Source organism: Serinus canaria, chromosome 1A, assembly GCF_022539315.1.
Source record: "Serinus canaria isolate serCan28SL12 chromosome 1A, serCan2020, whole genome shotgun sequence".
In the NCBI taxonomy this organism is placed as follows: Eukaryota; Metazoa; Chordata; class Aves; order Passeriformes; family Fringillidae; genus Serinus; species Serinus canaria.
Genome location: NC_066314.1, coordinates 28,954,127 through 28,979,542, shown reverse-complemented (window position 1 = coordinate 28,979,542; position 25,416 = coordinate 28,954,127). Strand labels below are relative to the sequence as shown.

Genomic DNA, 25,416 nt, shown 5'->3' with positions numbered 1-25,416 from the left:
AACCTGCAGCTGAGAACATTTTCTCTGGAATTGGGCTCTGCAGAGCATGTGCCAGTGCCATGTCCCTCTGAACTCACAGCTCATCAGTTGCTCACAGATGTCACCTGCATCAGCCGCAGACATGATCCTCACTGCAGCCCTCGCTGGAGCTGTCTTTGTCCCTGCTCCCCTGGCTGAAGGTGTCTTTTCCATCTTCTATGCTGCATCCTTTTTCTTCCTTTCCCACATCTATCTGGGCCCAAGCATGGCACACTTATTCTGTGCAGGTCTATCTCAAATCACTCTTACAGTGGTTTGGGGTGGGTTTTTATAAGAATATGTCTTCCCCATTAACATTATCATCAAGCTGCAGCAGCTCCAGCTAGCTGGAATCACTCTGATATGACAGAGGAGCTCAGGAGACAAAATGAGCTGAGCTTCATCTCAGTCCCTTGCCTTTAGTTATGTTCACCTAAGCCTCCTACATTACAATAAATCTTGGCAATCATTCTGCATTGGTGAGCGAGATTAATACTGCCAGCAGCAGCCTGCTCAGATGATTTGAGCCAACTGTGGGCAGCCAGCATGGTGACATCCATGGGTATTGTGGGCTGTGTGGGGGATTTGTGGGTGTGTTCTCACTGGTGGAGAGTCATGGAGCGGGGACCCCAGCAGCACCAGCTTCCACTCTTCCCTTATGCTGACAATGAGAGAAGCTAACCTGTGCTGTCTGAGGCTGAGGAGCATTTGGCTGGCTCCAGCAGAAATGGCCAACTGGTTCTGAACCTCACCAGTACCCAGATGGACTATGTCATGAGGTTGGAGCTATAGGGAAGAGGTTTCCTGGAGTGTCTTCAGCAGGGGAATCCTGAGCTGGACTATGACAAGAGCATGGTTTGCACCAACCAGGTTGTCTATATCTCCAAAGCTAGGAATTTTCACATAGAGGGTGAAACACTGGAGGAAGTGCTGGCTAACTGAGCAGCATCTTTGCACTGGACTAGGAGGTGTGAAGTCAGAATTTTTCCAGTGAGGAGGAAGTCTTCCTTTGCAGTGTCCATGTGCTCTGTTTTTGTCCCATTCCCCTTTTCACATACATCATGTGGAAAACCAGAGCTTTGCAATTATCAGTCTTGTTGTACAGAAAGCAGCATTTGAGAGTGTGACTAGTTCCCCACGAGCAGTATCTGTGAAGTGAACATTTGTTGCACACAAATCTATAACAACCTTTCTGGGAGCAGGTAGGAAACTTTCAGTCACAAGCAGATCACTGAAACATTCTTTGGTCATCTGAAATTCTTGCCTTTGGTGTTTCAGTGGTCAAAATTTCATTTCTTCTCTGACTTGGAAGCCCAACCTCATCCAAAGGTCATTTACCCCTTACATGTACATTAAGGTCTTAGCCTTGATGTACTGCAGCATGCTGATGCTTCCTGAAGGCTACCAGATGTCACAATTCTGACAGAAAAGAGGGAGAAAGGCTGAGTTGGAAAAATCATTTTTTTTCATTATACGAACAGGTACCTATAAAACATTTTTGTTTACAATCTTTTTAGTTAAAGTTCAAATCTGTTTTTTGCCACCTACATATATATTCATGTTCTCAAAAGAGTTGAGCACCCCCATCCATCAAGACATGCCAATGCAGTACACTTTTACAACAGATTTTTACTACTGTAGCTCAGTCCTTTTCCTCCATTTCCAGCATTGAATACTTCTCACTTGACTGTAGAAGTGCTCTAAAAAGTCCAAGAAAGCCATTTTAAAACATTAAAGAAATTGTGGATCTGACCCTTCTTACCCCGAGTACTCTGTGCCCCTCACTGCTGTTTGAACAGATTGCTGCTTTAGACACTCAGCTGCTGAAATTCTCTTGGTAGCCTGTTACTGTCTGGTGTTTGATCCTCCTACACGCCCTACTTGTGTCACATCTGATGTCTCTCTAAGAAGAGTAGATGCTTGGATGCAGGTGCCTGGTGACATATTGCTTTTTAATCCTGGTAAGCCATAACACTGCACAAGAAATTCAGTTTGGTCTCTCTGTGAGATAAAGACTGCTCAAGGAACCGACTTCTGCAAGTCATGGAATATGACTGGTAACATCTCTGGGCTAATTAGATCCAGAAAAGGAAGAGTTTCAGTACTACCAGGGAAAACCAATCTCATCACCAGGAGAAACCTCCCAGTTAGAGCAAACCAGAAATGGGAGCTCCCAACACTGTGGGCAGTTTGAAACTCTCCAAGCACTGCTGTGCAGCATCAGTGACACCCCAGGAACTCCCTCATGTCCTTCATAGAAAGGTTGCCCCTCAAGTCACTCTTACCAGCATCCTCTTTGCACTTTCCCCATGGCTGCTGCCACCACCTCCCTTGGTGGGATGTGCACTTTTTGAATGAGGAAGCACATTCAACTATCTGCAATTGACTTAGATGTTCCAGTGTGACTGAAGTTCCCAGTGCTGCTGAAAAGCAAGCCTCTGTATGGGCCCTCTGGGAGATGACTCCTGGGAGCACCCTGCAACCCACACAGCTGCTCAGAAACTTTCTATGGTGCAATCAGTTCTGTGGTGTGGTTTCAGGGGGTTTGTGAGGAGATGCTTCTCTCTAATGGGGCTCACATCCCTCAGTCAAAGGGAGTCAGGGAACACAAGTGCATCTTCGTGTCTAGGGGGAATTGCTCAAGGCCACCATCCTCTGGAGTCCAATGGTATGTGTAGGAAGTTAATAATTGATTAGACAGCAGGCACAGTTCAAAGAGGTGATGCAAAACAAGTCAGAGAAAGTGTGATCAAAGCTGTACATAGAGCACAATCAGTATCTGAAAATCCTTTTGCACCACAGGACCTATATAGGCTCTGCACACAAAGCTGACTTCTCAGGCCTCACCTGCAGTGAGGACTGAGAAATTTGTTCTTTTTCTGTAAATCCCCAGACTGTGCTGGGGGTGCAAACCAGACAAGTCACACCAGTTCCAACTGCAGATCATTCTGGGAGGGGAACACTCATTTCTTTCAAAATTAAATTGTGAAGCTGCTCACAGTTCAAAGATATTCCTTCTACAAAAACAAGAACAATGCTGAAATAACTTTGTGCTGTATGATGTAAGTGCCTCAGGTTTCTACAAACTCTCAGGATAGAGAACATGACTTTTTAATATTACAGTTATCTAAGAGGCTGACGTGTTTTAGTTTCCTCCCTATTAGATTGTTTTAAGCACTTTCTTTTTCAGCATTAGAACTCTGAAAATGTGGCTATGCTATCTATTGCCTTTTCTCCTAAGCTGTGAGGAAAAAATATCCAGGCTTTTCTCTCAACAAGAATATCCAATTTATATTATTAAAACTCAAGGCATCTTGGAATTGATCTCCAGAAAGATTCAGTCAGTAGGACAAAATTCTGGCAGTCTTTCATTCCCAAATATTATTCAAAGTAAAGTTTTGGCTCAAGAAACTAGAGAAAGAAAATCTTAAATCTGGATGATAAATCTGCCAGCAGATACATGTGTTTAAAAGTGCTTATCCCACCACCTGCCTTTCACCATTCCCTCCATCTGCACAGATTGACCTTGATTGGCCAAACACTCCAGCCTTGCTGCGTGCAGGCAGAGATGCAGAACAGTACTTGTCACTTTCTGCTGCTCCCCTGTGCTCTCACTGGGAGAGGCAAATGTTTCCCCTCATCTTGTCTTAATCTGGTACTGGCAGACTTTCACATCTCAGACAAGACTGTGTACCAGGGCTCTAGGTGCAGAATCCCATTACAAATAGGTTGTTGTTTCACAGGTCTCTCAGTTTCCTCATTCAAGAAAAAATTAATGCATTCATGGTTACATGACAGGAACATGTTAGCAGAATACTTTTTGTTGCTTGTCTTTTGAAGTCCCAGCCAGTGACACTTGACAGAGTTGAAGGAAAACACAATCCAGTGTAAATTTTAAAGTTTCCATCACAAAAATGCTGTCAGTCTTTGCTATTTCTGTGAAAAGGAATTGAACTACTTCCTATTTGCAAAGGAACAACAGGATGTCACCATTTGAGGGGATAAAAGAGTGACTTTGTAACTCCTTTACATGTTACTTGCTGTTATTTGAAGCCCTGTTGAAGTCTGTTTTCTAGACCACAGCATCTGAAAGCAGACTGGTTTCTTCTGAAGGGAACTCCAAAAGGCATTTGAAGAAGGACTGAAGTACTTCCACTTCTAGTGGTGGTTACCCTGAGGCAGCTTCATGGCATGAGACAGTGGGGATCTGATGCTAACAAAACTGCCTTCAGATTTCAAAAACCCAGTTTCTCCAGCTTAAATTTATGCAAGGGTGAAATATGCCTAATTCTGTTCCTGGGATATTTATTGCCATGTCCATGTATATGTGAATCACACAAAGCAAAGAAAACATTTGACAGCAACACACTAGAAAGACTAAAGTCCTAATGAAATATGCAAGCAGGGGATAGCTGGCATATATGAAAATGAGCAAATAAGTTAATGTCTTAGTCTTTTAATTTTCCTCTCTACTTTTACATTTCTTTTTCATTGCAAAGTCTTCAAGCAGTTCCTTCCCAATCTTTGTAGTTATATTTGTCTGAGAGACTTACATGTGACAGTGGTGCCATTACAAGTGCAATACAATGAGTGGGTAGTTTTAGGAAAATACAGTTTCCAGTGACCACAGAAGATGGAGAGAAATCTCTAGGAAAGGTCTTGTAAACTTCCAAGTTAACTTCTCCAAAAAGTTGGTGGGTATTTCTGTGATGTGAAGATGAAGCCTTTAAAATGCCAGGAGGGCCATTTGGGCTATATGTATTTATTCCTCCATGTGCACTTTGAAAGGCACTAAAGTACATCCAAATGAGCAGACACCTTTGGAGTCTAGTCAGATCAGTATTACACTGTGTCTTTGTGACACTCCTCAGAGCAACAGGGCTACACTGCTCAGGAGCAGTGACCTAAAATAGCCACATAGCTCACATAGATCTGAGCCTCTATCTTTGAATGGTCCCACTAGACTTTTCAGAACCTGTTGGTACAGACTGGTTGCTAACTAAGGACCTATCACTGTGCTCTCTTAAGTGACAGATTATCACCTGGGATTGAAAACTGAAAAAAAACCCACTCAATTTTTAAAGTGCAATAACACATATTTCTATGGAGCTTTCATTAAATACTACAGCCTAAACCTACCTGTAGCTGACAGGTTCCACAAATAATGATATTGGCCCTTGTAGGGGGTCCAATATAATTATTGGGGGGGCATCTATTATAATATAAATATAATAGGGGGGCCACTTGCTATTAAAATGGAGCAGGAGGTTACTGCCAACTTTTATTGCATCTGCTTTAACTGGCTTTTATACAAATACAAACCTCCTTAGACCTTAGAATCAGTATTTCTTTTTTTTCTTTTTTATTTTTATTTGACTGAATGATGTCTGAAGTCTCTCCAGGACTGCATAGGAAAGAATTTGATTGCTGTTCCCTTTGGGATTATTTTTGAGGAGTAGCTTTGCTGTGGATCAGCAGGTCAAAGTTGATGTAAAGCGTGAAAAGGGAGTAAGAAGGTTGCAAAGATGAAGCAAAAATGGCTAGATTGTCTACTCATGATTTAACTTTAACCTTGCAAAGATTTGGAAGACATTCTGTTTTTTTTATAGCTTCATGAACCAAAAATAGAAAGCGATCCAGTAACCATGGAAACGTGGAAACAATGATTACTGGAAAGGATCTCTACTTGTGCTATCATTGGAGGACACAAAAGTTTAGCCACACATGCATCCTCAGCAATGCTGCTGCAGCTGACAGGGAATGAGCCTCACAAAAGTCCTCAAACATCTGGAGCAGCTGGAGCTATTTCAGTTTTGGAATATTCTAATTCTAGCTGTTGGTGGCTCAAGCTATACCTGCTTTTTAAATAGTGAAACTCTAACCATGTCTGAGTAGGTTTTGTTGGCCAAAAGAGCTAGTAGCCACCAGCACATAAGGTGCCTTTATGTGCCTGCAGGGCTCTCAGAGGAAAGGTCAGCAAGGCATGCAGTGCCTCAGAGCAGTCACCATCAATGTTAATCCCCATTGAAGGGGAGGGAGAGGGATACAGATGGTACCAAATCAATAACAGCAATTTTGGGCCTTTGGAGGGTAACTCGCTGTTTAGGTCACTAACAATGAAAGTTTATTGGAAATAAAAACAGAGGAATGAAATGAAATGGACTTTTAGTGAAAAAATGAGAGAAAAATGAAGACAAGAAGGAATTCAATATGAAGAGAAGTGTTGCAGATGTCACAAACAGCATGAGACCTGTGTCTATGACCTGCCTGCCAGAATCAGATAAGCTGCTCTTATGCACACCCCAACTGCTACACATTAAAGGAAAAGCATGAGATTAGAAGTATCTCTGTGACTGTGCTGCTGATATAAGATATATTTCTGAAAGGATTTGGTTTTGCTACTTCACTCCTCTTTGCAAAGCAGCTGGATTCATGCTTTTCCTTTCTCCAAGGAGTTTGCTGTGGGGAGTATCAGCCTCATGGAGCATCTCCCTTACAATTTCTTTCCCACCTCCTTTTCAGAACACTACTCCATTTCCCCAAACAGTGAAAAGCTGCTGACATCCCCCATGCAGAGGAAGTGTTAGGAGGGAATTATGATGGTGTTAAAACCTAGTTACCCAGAAGAGCTACTCACCCAGAAGTCATCTGGAATCTGGGAACTGTTTGTGAACATTTGGAAACAGGGACTTGCCGCTTCTGTTTGACTATCTGAAGGGGATGGAGAAGATTTCTAGTGATTTCCTGTCTCTCCATTTGTCCCTTTGTGTTCCCATGAAACAGGACTTCTATTTATATTGATTTGCTTCTGAAATGGTCACGTAAGTGACATTCTTCACCTTAAGGCCATAAAACTGACAGACCAGACTCCCCCCTTTCGCCTGCCCTTGGTTGTCCTTCTTGGAGCTGTATATTAGGCATTGCAATAACATGCCACAGCACACTCAGGTAGCCCAAACTCCCCGCTGGACAGTTTTGAGTGCATAGGGAAAGGAGCAACTCCTTTGTCATTTGCAAGTTAGCATGGACAGACAGGACAGAGGGCACATGGCAGAAGAGCTGGTCTGTCTGGTGCTGGCAGTGGCACCTCTGTTGATAAAGGTACTGCAACTGTTTTTTTAATAAATGCAGTTTGAATCTCTGCATGGCACTATCTATAATTGCAAGCACAGGGCCACTCACACATCTGACATTAGTGTTTTGTCTCCATCCTGTGCCAGGAAGCACAAAGTGAATCACCCTCATATTCCTACTCACAGTGTTTAATTTTTATGGTTCTTGCAATCTGCTCAAAGTTTAAGTTGGTTACTTTTAAATGCACCCTAAAAAGTGGAAACCTTTCCCTCTGCTTTCAGGATGTAACTACTTCAAATTTATAGTCTAAGATAAAAAGTCCTCTCCCACTGCCTTTGAGAAGGCTGTTAAAATTAGGGCCAGTCTATTAAAAATCTGTTACATCTTTTACTAGTGAGCCATAACCTGATCACTTGTGGGAAAATGAGCTTGCCAGTCTACTAAGGAACTGACTTGCTACCTTCCCAGTCTTTGTGAAGTGTCTGTTTTTTGTTCACAGGCGGTTGTCATGATGGCTGCTGTTCAGTGCAGGAAAAACAATAATTTTACACATACTGTAATACAGTGCAGTAGCCCAAAGTATGATGATACTAGCCAGAAAGGAATGAAATCTTTTAAAACACAAAACATTTAGTTTCTGCAATAAATTAAAGTTGACAAAGAAATAAATTGGGGACACAGACAGTGCAATTAAATGCTCATTTTTTGGACTTATATTTTCTCTGCAAAATAAGTAGAGTCAGAGGAGATGAAACAACCTGGAATAAGTAACTGATGGAGCAATGTAGCATGAAAAGGGCAACAGTAAATTGCCTTGAGAAACTCAGCAGTTTTCCCAACAAAATCAACTAATGCCTGGGCTCCTAATGTACATACACATATGCATTTTATATATGTGGTTTTTGAAGATATCTATACACTTCCATAAGCATGAATATTATATTTAAGGTACTTTATACAAAAAATTCTTACTTTCTATTTGGGTCAGATAATTTCCATCTCAGTAAAATTAATTGTTGAGAATGCTAAGGCAATTTATGGGCACCTGTGGGCTCATAACTCTTATGTGCTTATCCTAGAGATGTATCTTATATATATATACTATATCAGGTGGTTTCTATCATCCATCATTGTACAATGTATCTATGGTGAAAAAAAAAGAGGTACCAAATCTGATCTTTGTCAAAGCAGACTCTGGCCAGCCCTGTAGTGATGGCAGCTTCTACATGGTTCATTACAGAGGGTAGAATGGAGATGTGTAGTTTGTGAAAAAAACTGACAGTTCCTCAAGTTTCTCCTCTCCTATGGGGTTTTCAATGTCCTCAGGAAAAGAAATAGAAGCCAAATAAATTTATCCAATAGTTAGGTTTTCAGGAGAAGGTCAAATGTCCATATTGAGGTCCCAGTTACAGGTACTAGAAAAGAAAGCAGTTCAGACTGTTTTGAGTTAGCAAAGTGTTTCAGAATGTTAAAAGTGAGCAACAGCTGACAACAATGAATTGTGCTTGGAGGAAGAATATTTCCATTTTGGGAAGAAGACTCAGAATGACTCTGCATTAGCAGCTAAGCTCAGGAGTAAAGTTGTGATTGTGCTCATTGGCTCTCCTCCAGCTCGGACCTTGACAGATCCTCCAGCTCAGGGTCTCTGCATGTACCCCAGCCACTATCCCTCATTCACTGTATCAGGACCAAACAAGAGCTACACTGATGTAAACCCTTGAAAAGCACAAACAGTGGGCACTGGGTCCTCAGCACCAACTCTACAAACCTGCTCTTGCTGGGTTGCACTCAGTAATACAGAGATAAATGACTGAGTTAGGTACTGAATCATCTCTAGGGTGTGTGGCAGCAGCTCTCTGGCCACAGAGAGCAGGTACAGGCCTTCCCAGGAATTTTCCCTGGGGAAGGCTGAGAGAAGCTGTGAAAAAGCTCAGAGAAAGAATTAAAACAATTCTTATCTCCACTTGCTGCACCTGTTGCTAAGTAGATGTGGAATGTGTTAGAGAAGTTTGTTTACCAAAGGGTGCTAGTGTTTTAGTTAGCTGACCAATGAGGTCAAAGTTGTATCAGACAAGCTAGAAGAAGTTACGAGTTTCTTAAAAATATGGTAGGAATATAGTATAGCAGAATAAAGCAATGGTTCAGCCTTCTCCATCATAGAGTCAGTGCTAATTACATCTGTGTCAGGGAGACCCCTGTGCCAACAAGGGGGTTCAGGTCCCAAGTCTCTGACTGTTTCAGGAGGTGCCTGGGGCAAGCCTGGCCATCTAACTCAGGCTTCTCAACCTTAACACTGGAGGTGGACAATGAAAATACTCCTCTCCTCTTCCATCTATGTCTGTGATTACAAATGAGACTTCTACGTGACTGAGAAGTCCTTTCTCCATTAATTAACTAGATGAGTTGACCGTGGTGAGTGGTTACACTGAATCTTTAAACCTCTTACAACTTCATATAAGCAGCTTCTATGCTTGGCCATTATTTAAATACTCATGCAGAATCTAGGTTTACTTGATGTTTTTCTCTCTTTCATGAAGGCTTATAATGACCTTAAAAGCATTAACTCAATATGAGGTCAAGGAATTATTTTAGCTGTGAAATCAGTTGCTTAATAACAGTTTCCTCAGAGTCAAGAAATCATGCAGGCTGTAAGGCTCAAGTAATTATTTCATTTTTCTGCTTACATAATAATGTATTTTACCACTACTCTGCACAAATAGAGAAATGAGTTAACGAGAGATTTTCAGTACTGGGGTTTACAGTGTCCAAAACATACAGAGAAGCATGTTTCTGCAAAATTAAACAGCTATTTCTGTAACTACTTGAGAAATCAAATGCTGTTTTAATGTCATACATCAGTATATCAGCTCTTCTACAGTACAAGCAGGATCTCATGCTGTTCTATCATTACTTATTAATGTCTTGGTTTTGATTATATTTAAGTCAATTAAACAAGTTTGTATGTTGCAGCAGGAAAAAGCAAATAAATCTGGATTTAGCCATAATTTTTAATTGATAAAAAAATTTTATGATCATAAAACGATTTTTCCTGATAATAAATATTTCATAAACAAAATATTAGATTTTGATATCACTGTGATGCCGTCATTCTTTTTTAGTGTCAGAAATATTTATCAGTTGAAATAGGGCAATGCATGGGTAAAATGGTTTGAAAAATTGCAAAACTGACAGAGTGTGTTCCTGCTTTATAATAAACAATTGTTGAATGATGTTTATTAAAATTGGCTCTCAAGTGACAGTTAATAAATGCATAGTTCTATTATGCATGCTAAATTCAGCATTCTGAAAACTTAAAAGCAAATAGATCAAAACCAATGGAGATAAAAAAGTCACAAAGACAAAATACAGCAACACCAGAAAGTGACATGGAAATAATTCAGTCTTAAAAATGACTTATTATTTGGTAACTCGTAACAACAATTTTATAGAACTGAAATAGAAGCACATCAGAGTCTTTCTGATGTTTTAGATATGTGATTTCTCCAGTGCATATAGCTTGATCATACAGCAGAGAAATTCACATTATGAAGTCCCCTTCAAAAAAGCAAAAACCCCAGTTTCCCTCTGTTTCTGATTTCAAGTTATGAATCGTCATGGATAACAAATGAAAGACAAAAAAAAAAAAAAAGGTGCAATAAAATTTAACTATTAATTTATTTTGATTAAAAACCTTCAACATTTCTTCAGTATTTGGAGAAATTAGACTACAAGAAGTATGTTCCTTTGCATGTTTCACATATACCCAGACCACATCTGCACTGAATTGCAACAATATTGGATTTAATGGGCTTTGTGTCCTTTACTGCAATCACTCCATTGGCTCTTTGATGCTGCATGGGGTTGGTGTGATGATGGAAAGAGTTGCTTCAACCACGTATTTTCACCTCTGTTTCTAAAAGGTGAAGGGCAAAACTTTAAATCAAGGAGCAGTTTATCTTTAATTAGAAAAACATAATTAGACATTATCATCACATAATTGCTATTACCGATGGAGAAACTCATATTTTCACAACTAGTGACCCATGCTGTATTATGTCTCTGCTGTTTACTGCATAATAAATCTGTATTTGTGTTTGGCAGCTAGCCAGAAAAATTAAAAGGTAATCAACATGCTTCTCTGCAGTCTGGTCATCAAAATCTCTGACTTCACAGATGAGTAAATAACAAAGTCAAGTTGTGGTATCCTAACAGAAAACCTTCTTTAGAAATAACTATATTTTTCTCTTCTGTCAAGACATCAAATGACACTTGAAACAACCATATACAAAAAGCTTTGCAAAGCAGATGAGAAGAACTGTGCAATAGACCTTGTGTTGAGTTAAAAAACAGTTTAATGTCTCAAGGCACCACCACGGTAGAATTTTATACCTGCAAGTAATCATCTAATACACTATTATACAGTTAAGGTAATGTATTAATAAATAGCTTGTGCAATTTTGGGAAGCAATCTATAAAGGAATGTTAGATATACAATAGGCACGTACTATAATACAAATAAAAACCAAAATTCCTAGAAAAAGCATGCTGAGCACCTCTTGGTATAGGTTGAGTTTCTTATTCTAAACACTATGTAAATCCTAACTTACAAAAGGTAAAACTGAAATCTTAGAGTAACTGCTTATTTAAACTGATTTTTCCTGGGTATTTTCCTCTATGTCACAGGATTATTCTTAGGGACAGAGGACTCTGGTACTGGCTGCAAAGGGCTGTCTTGTTCATTCAGTTGTGCGTTCAAGTTTTCAGAAGTTAGAAGAGAAGAATTAAAAACTATTTCACTTAAGTCTGATTTTATGGATACCATGTGTGGTTCTTGAAAATTCAATGGTTCTTCTAACACCTGTGTGTTTTCTCGTGTCATTCCCATATCTGATGGTGACTTTCGTTTCATTCTTGTGTACGATTTGTCTAAATTCTCCATGCCTTGGTCAGTTTTCTGAAATCGCCCAAAGAACCAGATGAAGAAACCAAACAAAGCAAAAGCCAGCAAACTTGGAATGAAAGCCAGGCATTTGACATCAAGGCTAGAGCCTGTGAACCTGCTGTGCAAGAACATGTCCCCTTCGGCATAGGTCCGGTTCGTCAGTGGGTTAGTGTTGTTGGATCTCCACTCCCAAGATAACTTAGTTCTGTTAAGGTCTTTCAAGCTCTCTGAGTCCTTCACTGTGTAGATCTTCTGTCCAGGACCGATATATTGACCATATTCATGAGGTTTGTAAAATATTTGGTTCTTCCACATATTCAGATCCAAGATTAAAACAAGGAAGATAATTCCATAGTTAAACCACTTGCCTGTTTGGAAAAAGAAAGTTCTGTCATCTGATATATCCATTTTAGAAGCAGTACAAATTACACATAAAAGATACTCAGAGAAAAAACAGTTCTTTTTTATTAATCTGTAAAGCAAAGTTGCAAATAAATTTCCACCACAGTCAGATTTATGCTGAATATCCCTTAGTATTTCACAATTAGGTCTGGATACAAAACAATTTTGTAACACAAGCACAGGAGTATAACTATTCAATTGACATTACAGTTTGTAAGTGACCAGCTTATTAGATCTCTAGGTGATGTGTTATAGATCAATAAACCTAGAAAAAGCACTCATTCCACAGCTTTAAAAATATTCACATGGAAATTTTCCATAAAAAGGTCACATTTGACAGAACCATTTATATTCCAGAAATTACTGAAGTGACTGAGGTTTTTGAGGTTGGTAATTATATGAACTTTAAGAGTATATATCTATGTTGTTTGATATACAAACCGTGGAGTGCAGATATATTCAGGTATGAGCAATCAGACAAACTGTGATTTATAGAATCACAGTGAAATTATTGAGAAAAAGCAAGAGCTGATTGTAGACTTCCGAGTCTAGCCAGCTTTGCTTATTTTATAATCTGTGTCTATGAATACACATAACAAATTATACTATTTTCACAGTCAAAGAATATCTTACATTCCAGTTAGGCATCTGTTAAGATCTCACCTGTGCAGTGATGACTGCCATCACCCAGGAACCTGGCAAATCTACATGTCAGCATTAAGTGAAAATACATACATGGAGGAATGTTACTGCTGCTGATGAATGATCGTGGTCTTTGCTGGAATCACATCTAAGCTTCAAGTGAAAAAGAAAATGCACCATAGGATCTATCAAATTACTTAGGCTAGGGATTTGCGAAGAACTAATGGATTCCAGTCCCTGAAAGTATGAGTGTTCAAATTGTACAACCAGAATTCTTCAGGAGGGCAAGGAGACTAACTTTATGTATTCAGGAGTTATGTTTAATGGTTCTCTTCAGTTCAGATTAAATAGATAAAATAAACAAGAATATTTATTCTCTTGTTATTCTCTTGTGTTGAACAGTTGTCACTGTTTGGAAACAAAACTGAACTGAAAAGACCTGGAAGACAATCCTATAGTTCCTGAAAAAGTCCTCTATCAAAGTCAGGTTGGATGAGGCTTTGAGAAAACCAGTATAGAGGAAGGTATCCCTGCTAACATCAGAAGGCCAGGAACCAAATGTCCCTTAGGATCCCTTCCAACTGAAACCATTCTGTGATTTCTCCCTGTGATTTTGTCAATTTTATAACTGACGTGTTAAAGAAAACTATCTTTTCAGACTATTAACAACACATTAAATAATATTTAAGTGTCTTAAATCAACACCAAGAGACTGAAAGTGATACAAAAGTATGAAACAATATAACTAACAATAGAATGTAACTTGATGTTTCCTGTGGATGTTTGCCATGTATTTAATGTTTCTATTTTTCCCATCACATCTGTCTTTCAATAGAAAGACACAGGATTCACTGATCAATAGCTGTTGTCAAGCAGAATATAATAGCTGAATTCTTGCTACGATTGTTGGGTCCATGTGGGCCATACAAACCACTTGGGTCCCTCATCCCATTTAGTGAAGATGAACTGCCACCTGTATGTCCAAATGGCAGCTAGCTGACTGAGAACAGCTGCTATTCTATAGCAGATTTTCTTAAAAATCCTTAAATTTCTCATTCCCAGACAATTTTTTCACCCCCTGCTTCACTGTTAGGCTTGATGAGCTCTATAAATTTTCCTTTTCTTTTGAATACAGTTGTCACCAGAACCAAAGGCTTTGTATGAGTAACAGTCTCTTTATAACCATATATGAGCACAATGACATTTTTCTGCTCCTACTCAATAATCCCTTTATCCAAGGGCTGCATTATTGTCCTTAGAAACAAAATGACTGAGTTAGTGCTGTCTTGGATTCTTACAGGAAGTATTTACCTCTTTCTAGAATACTGTGTCCTCTGCCATCTATCCATCTCCAAGACAGGTGTTCACTGCTGTACTAGCTAGTATGGCAGCCAAAGAAGCCAACCAAGCCATCCTTCTAGATCTGTGATGTTTTGGAGCACAAAGATGTCATTGTGCTCATATGTGGTTATACAGAGATTTAATATATTGACCAACTTTTAACATTACAACTTAAATGTTTATATTCTATGTATATGAAATGATTGTCTATTGCACCCTAATTTTAGCATAGCAAACTTTAAGACATACATCAAACTTATAGGAAATAAGCTAGGTAAATGAAAAGTCAATGACAACCTTTGATCTTACAAGCATGAACAAATTCAAGCTTGTAAGTTTGCAAAGGATCATAACAAATATATTATAAAGGCATAGATATTAATTTTATTTTTTAAAATTTCAAGTTTCACTCCAGATTAAAAGTGACAAGGGAAAATGGAGCCCCACACTACAAAGTCATTTAACTTGTCTCTTACTCAGCTTCTATAGCATTAGTATGAGTGCTGCTTTAGGGTTGGCCTGACTTCAATGAAATTTGTGTGGCCAATACTGGCATATACCTGACCCCACTTAGCCCTTCTTGGATGGAAAGTGGTTTATTCAAAGACAAAATTTGAAATTGAAGGATGTAATAGGATCAACACTCAAGACAGAAAGGCTAGTCAATCCTTTCAGCAAACTGAAAAGAATTTTATCCAGCCTTCAATGAAGTTAACAATGAAGAAAGTCATGTGGGAAAATAGGTTTTTTCATTCAGCCATGTGCTACCTGAAAAGTGACCTGGTTAAAAACTTTATAATTTTCACGGCACTGGCAGTTTTCATGCTGCACATAATATTTGGAAAGTTAGGAATCTGATTTGCTGTATTTGGAAACACGGTACAGTACTGCAATTCGATGCAACAAAGATCCTCCAAAATAAAAACTGGACCCAAGCTTGTTAGTGTCCTTGTCAGGCTGTGATGCAAAACGTGAAATGTTTTTATAGGCACTGTAGACTACAACCAGTATTTGGGGATGAAAATTCACTCCTGTTTTCTGAGAAAGCATGTCTGTTGAAGAAGATTGGACCCTCCTGGCTAGAATACTCACCAGAAGGGAAACCTTGACTCTACAATAACCTCCACTTGTGGTAGCTTGGACCTGCATCATAAGACCATGCTCTGAACACCAGCCTGTACAGAATTCTGCTTAGAAATAGTCTCCCCCTGCTGCTGAAGCTCAACAACTGTGCACTGCACATGAATGCCAGGGGTCTTCTCATTTTGGAAGAATTAAGGATTTTTATTTTTCCCTTTTCCAGAAATTCACATATATTCACTATCAAACAAGATTTTTGGGAAATCCTCCTCACAACACTTGGAATATATCCCAATATTCCAAAACAGCTGCTGATTCTGGAGCAGTTTTATTTTTGTATGCCCACTCTGGAACAGACCATTCATTTCCCAGCAGAAGGATCTCATGTAGAAGGTAGTTCTCAGGAACCTTACTGAGGTCAGGGGGCAATGTGAAAATTCTCCTTAATAAGGGTAGACGCAAGCAGCCTCACGCTGTGCAACCACAGCCAGAGGCTAGCGTAGGAAATGTTTGCTTTAGACTTCTATCTCAACTGTAATTTGTGTCTAAAACCACTCAGACACTCCTGTAAAACATTTGAAATGTTCTTCCTATCTTCTGTCACATTAGTGTTATTAGCTAATACATGCATGGGGACAGACCACTCACAGCTGATCTAAGATGTTAATCCTCAGAGACTTTTTCATGTCTGTGTGCACAGACAGCTTTGGTTTTACCTCTAACCTTTCTATTTTTGCCCACAGACTCCCTCAGGCTACTCTGTGTAAGCTTGGGCTGAATCTGGAGATGCTGTTGGTTTAACTCCACAAGCCAGCCATGCTGGTAACTCCCCAGCTATGAAGGTGATGATTTCTCCTTTGGGTGGAAGGGTACTTGGGTCAGATGAGCCCTCAGAAACTGCTACAAACAGCCAGAGAAATCTCCCATCTCTTCTGATATCTAAATCATAACATTTTCAGTTTGAAAATTACCTGCATACTTGACAGTAGATGCTCTTGGATTTCCAGTGCTGCCATTAAAGGGTACAAGGCAGCCCCCCCAATATCTTTTAATCACAAAAGAACCTGAACAAAATTTACTTTTAAGTTTTACAAATTACCCTGGGTATTATAGAAACTAAGATAGACTATGTATTTTCATAAACATCAGCCTAAAAAGGAAAACACACACTTTGCAATGAACCATCTGTCAAGGGAAATCCAGATAAGCTAAGCAGATGCAGGAATTCAATTTTTTTTTTTGATGTTCAAAAAAAAAAGTAGCTATCAAAACAAAATGACAATATTTAATACTCAGTAAGGAGTATTGCAAGGAGTTTCTAGCTGCAAAGAAATGAGAGCAAAATGAGGTACTCAGTTACCAGCAAAAACAAGATAGCTTTTCACAATAAATTCAAAATTACGCTGAGGCATATCAGCTAGAGTCAGAAGATGCTAATCCACTATTACTGCCAGCAACATTAAGAAATCACAAGTCAGGACTAAGAAAGCATCTTATTAGTTTAAAGTAGCATGGGTTAAAATAATACACTTTGTAGAGTGGTATTTTTCTGCCTTTTAAGACACTACATTATTCAGAAGCAAATTTTATTTTTTTTTTCTCTGCAATCATGATCTTTATTTTATGAAAGCTGAAATTCTCACTTACTTTATTCAGAAGTCTTTAAGACAAAATAAAAGAAAGAAAAAGAAGAAAAAGAAAAAGAAAAAGAAAAAGAAAAAGAAAAGAAAAAGAAAAAGAAAAAGAAAAAGAAAAAGAAAAAGAAAAAGAAAAAGAAAAAGAAAAAGAAAAAGAAAAAGAAAAAGAAAAAGAAAAAGAAAAAGAAAGAAAAAGAAAAAGAAAAGAAAAAAAAAGCAGAACTGTCTTAAGACTTGTGACAAAGTCAGGAGAGGTGGCAGCACAGAGCATGTAACTGAAATTATTCATTTGTACGCAACTTGCTCAAAGCCATTAAGGACAAACTAACAGAATGCTGGCTTGAAATTCTTGACTCCTCAGAATGTTGCTTTCCTTAGAGCTGCTCCTTTGTGGAACCATTGCTTATATGAAAAAACAATATTGAATAAGGCTGCTTTTATTTATATCAATCAACAGTGACTAAAACAGACTGTAAAACCAAATAAAAATAAACTTTGGCAGGAAAAGGATGGCAAATGTTATTTCAGCCATGTCTTTTTTCTCCTTTCTACTTGGGAGAAAATGGTTTTCAGTTTCTAAAAATTAGAGCACAGGTCATAGATTTACAGCCTGGATTTATCTATGTAGCTAGTACTAAAAGAAATGCTTTTCAGGCCTCAGTGTTCATTTCCTATTTGTTACTTAAAAGAAGTCCTATGGTTAAAATTAACATTCTGGATTCTGTGTATTAAACAGGACTTAAATACAGCCAGCTCCCTGTCATTCCCATTGTTCTACCCCCATGTCACCTGCTGCAGTTGCATCCATGTGCATCATTTTAGACTGGATTATATCAATCTTGATTTCATGTATATATATATATATATATATATATATGTATAACTAGGGGGTTTTCTTTTTCAAATATTCTACACCTTGATTTGAGTAGAATATTCAAGTATCTGCACATCCAGACAGTCACTGGAGCTTGCAAATTATCCAACATGATGCCCTAACCTAAGACAAGAACTGATGGCAAGAACAGATGGTTCAAGCAAAACCTACCCAAAGGGAGGCTCTTGTGCCATGTGTTATGGCTGTTTATTAGATCTCCTAAAGGGTGGTGTAGCTCTGAGATAAAGCAGGCTCTCAGTAGACAGGATACGTGATGTGCAGTCAAATGGATTGATTTGTCTAGCGAATCTAATAAATGGATCTTGTTAATGCTGAGCAGGGAAAAATTTTCCTCAGCCCTCATTCATTATCTCATCCTCATTAAAAGAATGCCTTCTCACTAGAAAATCAGAAAGGACTCCAGTACTCTCTGCAGAAGACTACAGTGCATAAATATTGGTTTTATTTGGTTGGCCTGTTTTCAAACAGCAGCATTGCTTGTGATTGCATTTCTGATCACTAATTTATGTTCTTTGCACTTGTTTATTCTTTGATTATCCCTGATTATCATCTATGTCCCTGTCTCTTCTACAATGCAAAACTGTTCTTTGCTCTTCAATTCCTCTTTTATCACCCATTAATTATATGCCAAGTTTCTGTATCTAGTGACACAGCCCAACCTACCATGCCTCAGCCATTTTTCCTACTCCTCTGTGCATCCATTCCACTACTTTTCCTTATACAGTGGAATAACAGTATGGCATCTGGGAACCTTGTGGGACTGAGCCCCTCTAAATTCATTCCCTAGCTTTGAGAAAAAGGAAAAAAAAAGTCTTTTTTGCTATCCCTGAATTCCACACCTGTAATTCACATAAAACATCAGATGCTTAAACTATTTTTTCTCCTCTGCTCCTTTCTCTTTCTGCTCACTTGGGAGAGAAAAATATGTCATGTACACATAACAATGTACATCATGTACACATAACATCTCCTTTCACCCTACACCTTCTAGTCACTGACTGGCCATCATTTACTGTATCCTGTTCCACATACCACTAATGGCTCAAATGGTCTTCCTCAGATATGTACCAGCTCTTCTTTCTCCTTGTTAGCTGGCTGCTCTCTGTCAGCATTCCAGCAGGGCACTTACCTTCAATTTTGAAAACCTTTCTATCCCTCCATCTGTAATTCCTGCTGGCCCATTTGCCTTCCCTCAGTCAATAGCCAACAGGCAACTTCTGCACTATTTTTATCTTTTCTGTTTTAAATCTCATTTCTGCATTCTCTGCTAAAAACATTTCTTTTCTGTGGCCTCATTCAGGCCACCTCATCTCAGTGCTGGTGTCATTCTTTCCTTTTGACACATTTTCTTCCCTCTGCTTCAGCTGTCTGCTGAGCTTGTGACTCACCTGCTAACTCTTGGCCTTATCTTTGTATCATCTCTGAATGCTCCTTTTGTCCCTGGTCTGCAGGAGTTTCTTTTGGCTTGCCCTTGGTTGCCTTCATCTATCTTATTTCTGTGTGGCGCCATGTGCTGTGACTTTTTATATTAGCAGTTAAAGACCCCTGCCAATTCACACCTGCATTCTTCTGTCATCCATTATTATCCATCTCTTCTCAATGTAGAGAGAGGAGCTATAGTCCTTTTGTATAGCTTGAAGGTAAAACCAAAATATTTATCCCTATTTAACCTCCTTCTCTTTTTCACTCCCTACTGTTATTAAAATACTGACTCACAGTATGCAAGGATCAGGTACTTTTTATCCATATGTACCATCCATTTCAATAGCTGCAATTCTATTTTATTTGAGGTTATTTAACTGTCTGCTTCTCATTAGATGACTGATGGAAGTAGGGTTACCAGTGGCCTTTGCCAGATGAGAATGACCGAAGTTATGAGAATATATTAGCATAAATCATGCAAAGGCATCTGAAAGCATAAGAGATTTGAAGATGAAATAAGCTGCTAATTTCCCTGAGAGAGTAATTTTAGATAAAAGACACCTGAAGTTACATTATGTATTACTTAATGTCACAAGAAGTTGCTGAAATCCATGAGAAACAGCAGGCCTCTCTGATTTGTAAGATACAGGTTCCTCATTGCCTTGAGATGCTTATATATGGAGAATATGGATATGGACAGATAAAGAGACAGAAAAAGTCTGGGACAAACAGAAAAAAATACACATTTAAGACCATGGTAGCACACATTTATTACACAGAAGCAGTTCACTGTGTGACTGTGTCACGATGTGTAAGATTACCTACCTGTTATATGTATGTGATATTCCTCTTTCAGTATCTTTTGGAAATAAGGTACTTTGAATTGCATGTGTGCTGAGGGCAAGCCTGGAAGATTAACTTCAACATCACCCATAAAATGTGGAAATTCCCAGTCCTGTTAAAAAAGAAAAATAAGAGCCTAAAAGTAAGCTTTCACAGTGTATTTTTACCTTTAAAATGGCTTTTATTAATTAAACAGAAATGTTCTATATTTAAGCCTCAATTATTGGATTATCTTACTTTAAATTTTCCTGACCCACTTGAAAGAGAATATCTTATTTATATTAGATATTACAATATCATTTTTACCTCAGCTCCATGTAATTGTATAAAATGTGTACAAAAGTTCATCTCAGAATGACAGTACTGAACCCAACTTCCCAGCTGATAGTACAAAACAGAATAAGGATATTTAAAACCTGGCAACACTATGAATACCTATAAAAAAACTTTTCTATGCTACTTACTTTTATTAATTTGTAATTTGACAAACAGTTTACAGGTATGAAATTGGCAAAGGTGGCCTGAGCCTTTCAAACACCACATATATCTGTATTCTACTTGTTCAACGTAGAGGGTGTTTTCTGTATTTTGCCTCTTCAGCATAATCTGCCTGAATCAACCCAAGCTAAGTTTTCTCCACTGCCATATTTCAGCTGACAAGGTAATGCTGGAAATGTGGAAGCTCTTACCTAGCATTATGCAAATTTTGGTAGTGCGTGGTACCCCAGCTGAGGAAGAGCTGCAGTTAAGGGAATTTTTCACTTGGTTATCTGTACTCACCATCAGTCACTTGAAAATGGGTATGATAGCATGGCTCATTAGAGCCCAAACTGAAAGCAATCGTGCTAGAATCAGGATGATTACTGCCAGTGTCATCACTCTGTGCACTGCAGATTGTGGATGATCTCCTGTTACAAACACACTGCCCCTCTTCCCATGCACACTCCTGGATTTGTACCCAACAAGCTGGTGCCACAAGCACCTGAATTACTAAAAATAAAATAAAGGAATCCAAAATGTGAAGAGCTCTATGTGTGACTTTTGATTCTTTCACATGAAAACCATTCCAGCATAGGTGTCTTCCCGTGAGAACCAATTCCATTATTCAATTTTCAGTTTTGTAAGGATAGAAAGTTTCCTTAAAGAGTAATAAAAAAAAAAAATATTCAAAACTAAGGATCATCCACTAAGTTGGGAGAAACTGTTGACTCCCTCAAACGCAGAGAGGTCCTGCAGAGAGACTTTGGCAAATCAGAGGGCTGGGCAACTACCAACTCTATGAAGTTTAACCAAGACAAGTGCCAAATTCTGCACCTGGGATAGGGCAACCCCGTCTGTTCCCAACAGATTGGGAAGTGCAATACTGGAAAGCAGTGCTGGAGAAAGGGACCTGGGGGTCCTGGTCAATAGGAAGTTGAATTTGAGTCAGCAGTGGCCTTGGCAGCCAGGAGAGCCAACCCTGTCCTGGGTACATCAGGCACAGCACTGGCAGCCGGGCAAGGGAGGGGATTGTCCTGCTCTGCTCTGCTCCTCACCTTGAGTGCTGGGGACAGTTTTGGAGGCCATCACATAAAACAGATATGAAGCTATTAGAAAGTGTGAAAGGATACAAAAAGATGGTAAATGACCTTGAGGGGAAGCCCTGTGAGGAGTGACTGTGGTCATTTGGTCTGTTCAGCCCACAGAAGAGGAGACTGAGGGGAGACCTCATTGCAGTTACAGCTTCCTCGTGAGGGGAAGAGGAAGGGCAGACACTGATCTCTGCTCTGTGGTGACCAGTGACAGAACCCAAGAGAATGACCTGAAACTGTGGAAAACCTCAAAAGGTTTCTCCCCAAAGGGTGGTTGAGCACTGGAACAGGCTCCCCAAGGAAATGGTCACAGCACCAGCCTAACAGAGTTGAAGTAGTGTTGGGACAATGCCCTCAGGCTCATGGTGTGATTCTTGGGGTAGTACAGTGCACAGCCAGAAGCAATCCTTCTGGGTCCCTTTCAACTGAGGGTATTCTGTTCTGTATATACCTCTGAAAGATTAATCACTATATATGACTAAACTTCCTAAACTTGCTAAGGTCTCCAACATTTTCTACAATGAAAGGGAAATGGAAGAGTTTTATGATCAGGACATAGCACAGCCCAATCATTAACAGCTGATTTGTGCTGTTTGTTATATTGAGTTAAATGGATTAACAGGAGTGCAAGCAAGAAGAAAATCTGACACCTTTTACCTAGTTCCTAATGTTCACAGAAATGCAGAAAGTGCCAGTTTACAGACATAGAAGATATGAAAATAAGTATGCTCTCATTTTGCCTTATCATTAATGCAACACATGCACTCCTGGTAATACCTGCCCAGCTGCAGTCCCTTACCCTGCATCTGTAGACATCCCCTCGCAGGTGGTAAGCATTCAAAAATTCCCAGAGTTAAAAATTTTATGTTAGCACACTTTCAGTTCACTGTTTCTAATGTACATCTCAGGACTGGTGTCTCTTGTCTTGTCATACATTCTCTCACCCAGGAATAAATAGGAAGAAATACATTACATATTCCTGAAAACAAATGAATGTAGAACTGTAAACTCTGCATTAGTTATAAGTATACATGGGTCTATAAATTTGGCCTTCTGTTCCTGCCTTGCCCCAAGGCTCCTATTGTGCCTTTTGCTGATTTACAGATAAAATTCCACCATGCAGAACTTTGTACTGGTCTGTGTCTCTGCATCTGAGTTTCTTATTAAAAAGAGTTTTCTCTCATCTGGATGAGTACTACCTGATAATAACATTTTCTCCATATATGCTCCATACTGTATGAAGCATGCCTGAATTGTATCATGGCCCTCATTACACTGCAGCACTGTAATATGGTGTGGCCATAATTACAGAGATGGGCACAGGCTGGTGCTGCAGACCTCATAGCTATAAACAACTCACTGGCATTCAGCTGAAGAAATGCAGATCTGGGCTGGGCAAAACTACTTTTAGGGGTAACAAGGAGAACAAAGAAGTATCTCACATAAGACCTATCTGTAACGTAAAACCTATCTGTAATGTGAAGCTTCAGATCAAGGAGGAAACAGCAAGGTCTTAACATGTTATCAAATATAAAAACAGCTCCAAGCAGCTTCTAGCATAAGAAAAAATAAACCATCATGATGAAGATCATATCCTTCCCAGCAAAGGACTCCAGACGCCAATGACATGCCATCATGCTCCCACTGAACACCATCAGACTGAAACTGCCCATTTCAAGAACCACAGGAACAGAGGGAGGGTGGATGAAACATCAGCAAAAGCAATAGAAACTAAGAAGTGTTTGCATAAGAATTTAGACTTTATTATTATTACTATTATTTATTATTATTACTACTACTATTACTACTACTACTTTCTGAACAAAAGTATTCTTTTTTGTAATGATTAGATCTCAACTAATAATCAGTGGATTACACTGTTTAAATTTAACCTAATAATAAAATCTTGGCTTTATGTACAAAGGTCTTTCCTCACACATAAATAAAATTTTGAATGCAACACCTTTATCAGAACATTTACACAGTCTGTTCTTTAAGAACAGTCCCATGAAATTACAGAAATAAAATAATTTTTTAAAGCCACCAACAAATAATAAAAGGTATTTGAAAGCAACTTTAAGACAAGGAAACTAAAATAATGAGTTAAACCGACTGACTTCTATGGAAGTCACTACGGATGCAGCAGTTAGGAAAATGAAGCTTTAAGTTGGGGATTAAATAGCCTTTGGATCTTCATTTGACTCACAGCTTTGCTAAGTGTGAGTGTCAACTGTCCACAGACAGACATTATCACCTGCAGACACATAGCTGCAGTATTATTACTGTGCCAAACAAACATAGATTATTATTACATTTCCAGGCTAATGTCAATATCAGGCTGTCAAATCCAAACCCAACAAAGTGTCCATTTTACTATCTAGATTCTAAGAAAATGTTGTCCAAAATCTTTTTAATATGTTTGTTTTTTTCCCTTACTGACAGCCAAAGACAACTTAATTTCAGCATTATCCAGAAAACCATTTTCCTAAGAAATTCAAGATGCCTTGTAGATATATTCCACCTCACTTGTAACAGCTACACGAATAGACCAAATGTTCAAGCCCATAAATCCAAACACTTCCCACTCTGGAACATAGCTCAGGCTGCATCACGTCTCCCTACACAATGTTTTCTCTCTGTGGCCTCTGATATCAGCCTGTGCTCACCACTGGATTATGAGTACCATGTGTTATGTTCTTAAAGTTTTCAGCTCATAATTATGCAAAGTTCATTTGATCCTTGACTTTAGTCCTCATTGCTGAGGTGCCTGTACTCTGCCATTTGTGGGATCTCATTAGGAACCGGGCCCACAATACCATACTTAGAATGCACTGCAGAATTGGAAAAATAAAGCTGTACAAACACGCTGTTAGCTCATATATGTACCTTTCATACTGCACAAACAGATTGTTTCTCCTTTAAACCCATCAGTATCAGATTTCTAATATTCATTGACCTCACTGACATCAGATTTCTAATATTCACTGACTCCAGTGGTTCCCAGCCTGGGGGGATGGGACTGCAGCACACATCCACTCCCTGCATGGAGACAGAGCCAACCCAGAACCAGCAGGCTTAAATCAGCCACACAGAGGTCTCTAACCTCAGCAGAAAGTTTTGTGGCATGTGCAAATCAAATAAGGTTATTGCCTCATTTCACTCGAGTCACTGAGGAAAGGGCAGCCAGAGGATGAATTCAAAATCACTGAGGGCCTCATCCTGGTGTTGCAATGGGCAGAGAGTACCTCTGATTTCCATCAGCCGCCTCATTAAATGCAGAAGCACAGAAAAAAAACCTGAGGACATCACGGTATTTTGATTCTCTTTGCTTTGGTTCTAGCTACCCAGGCCAAACAGATGCACATACTCTGCTGCAATGCCAGGTGTTAGTTTAAGACCCTACAGTGCAGCTAGCAGCACCAGTTTGGTACCTCCTTTAGTAAAAATATTTTTAGCAACGGTAACTAAGCATCAAAGCCAGACTTTCCCATATGATCTGGCCATTTTTTGCCATTGTCTGAGGAAAAGAGAAGGCATTTCCTGGGCAGT

At 39.1% G+C, this 25,416-nt stretch overlaps 1 protein-coding gene across 3 annotated transcripts in view; it reads right to left on the bottom strand.

The window, feature by feature from the left end:
• Positions 1–10,297: 10,297 nt before the first annotated feature.
• Positions 10,298–25,416, bottom strand: part of TMEM117 (transmembrane protein 117) — a 179,917-nt gene continuing 164,798 nt past the window's right edge. For all 3 annotated transcript variants that reach the window (XM_030238648.2, XM_030238649.2, XM_018919658.3), the window contains exons 7-8: positions 20,279–20,408; positions 10,298–12,402 (exon numbers count right to left, since the gene is read on the bottom strand). In XM_030238648.2, the coding sequence (XP_030094508.1) occupies positions 11,765–12,402; positions 20,279–20,408 (768 nt within the window). In that variant the 3' untranslated portion in view covers positions 10,298–11,764. The remainder of the gene's footprint in view (positions 12,403–20,278; positions 20,409–25,416) is intronic.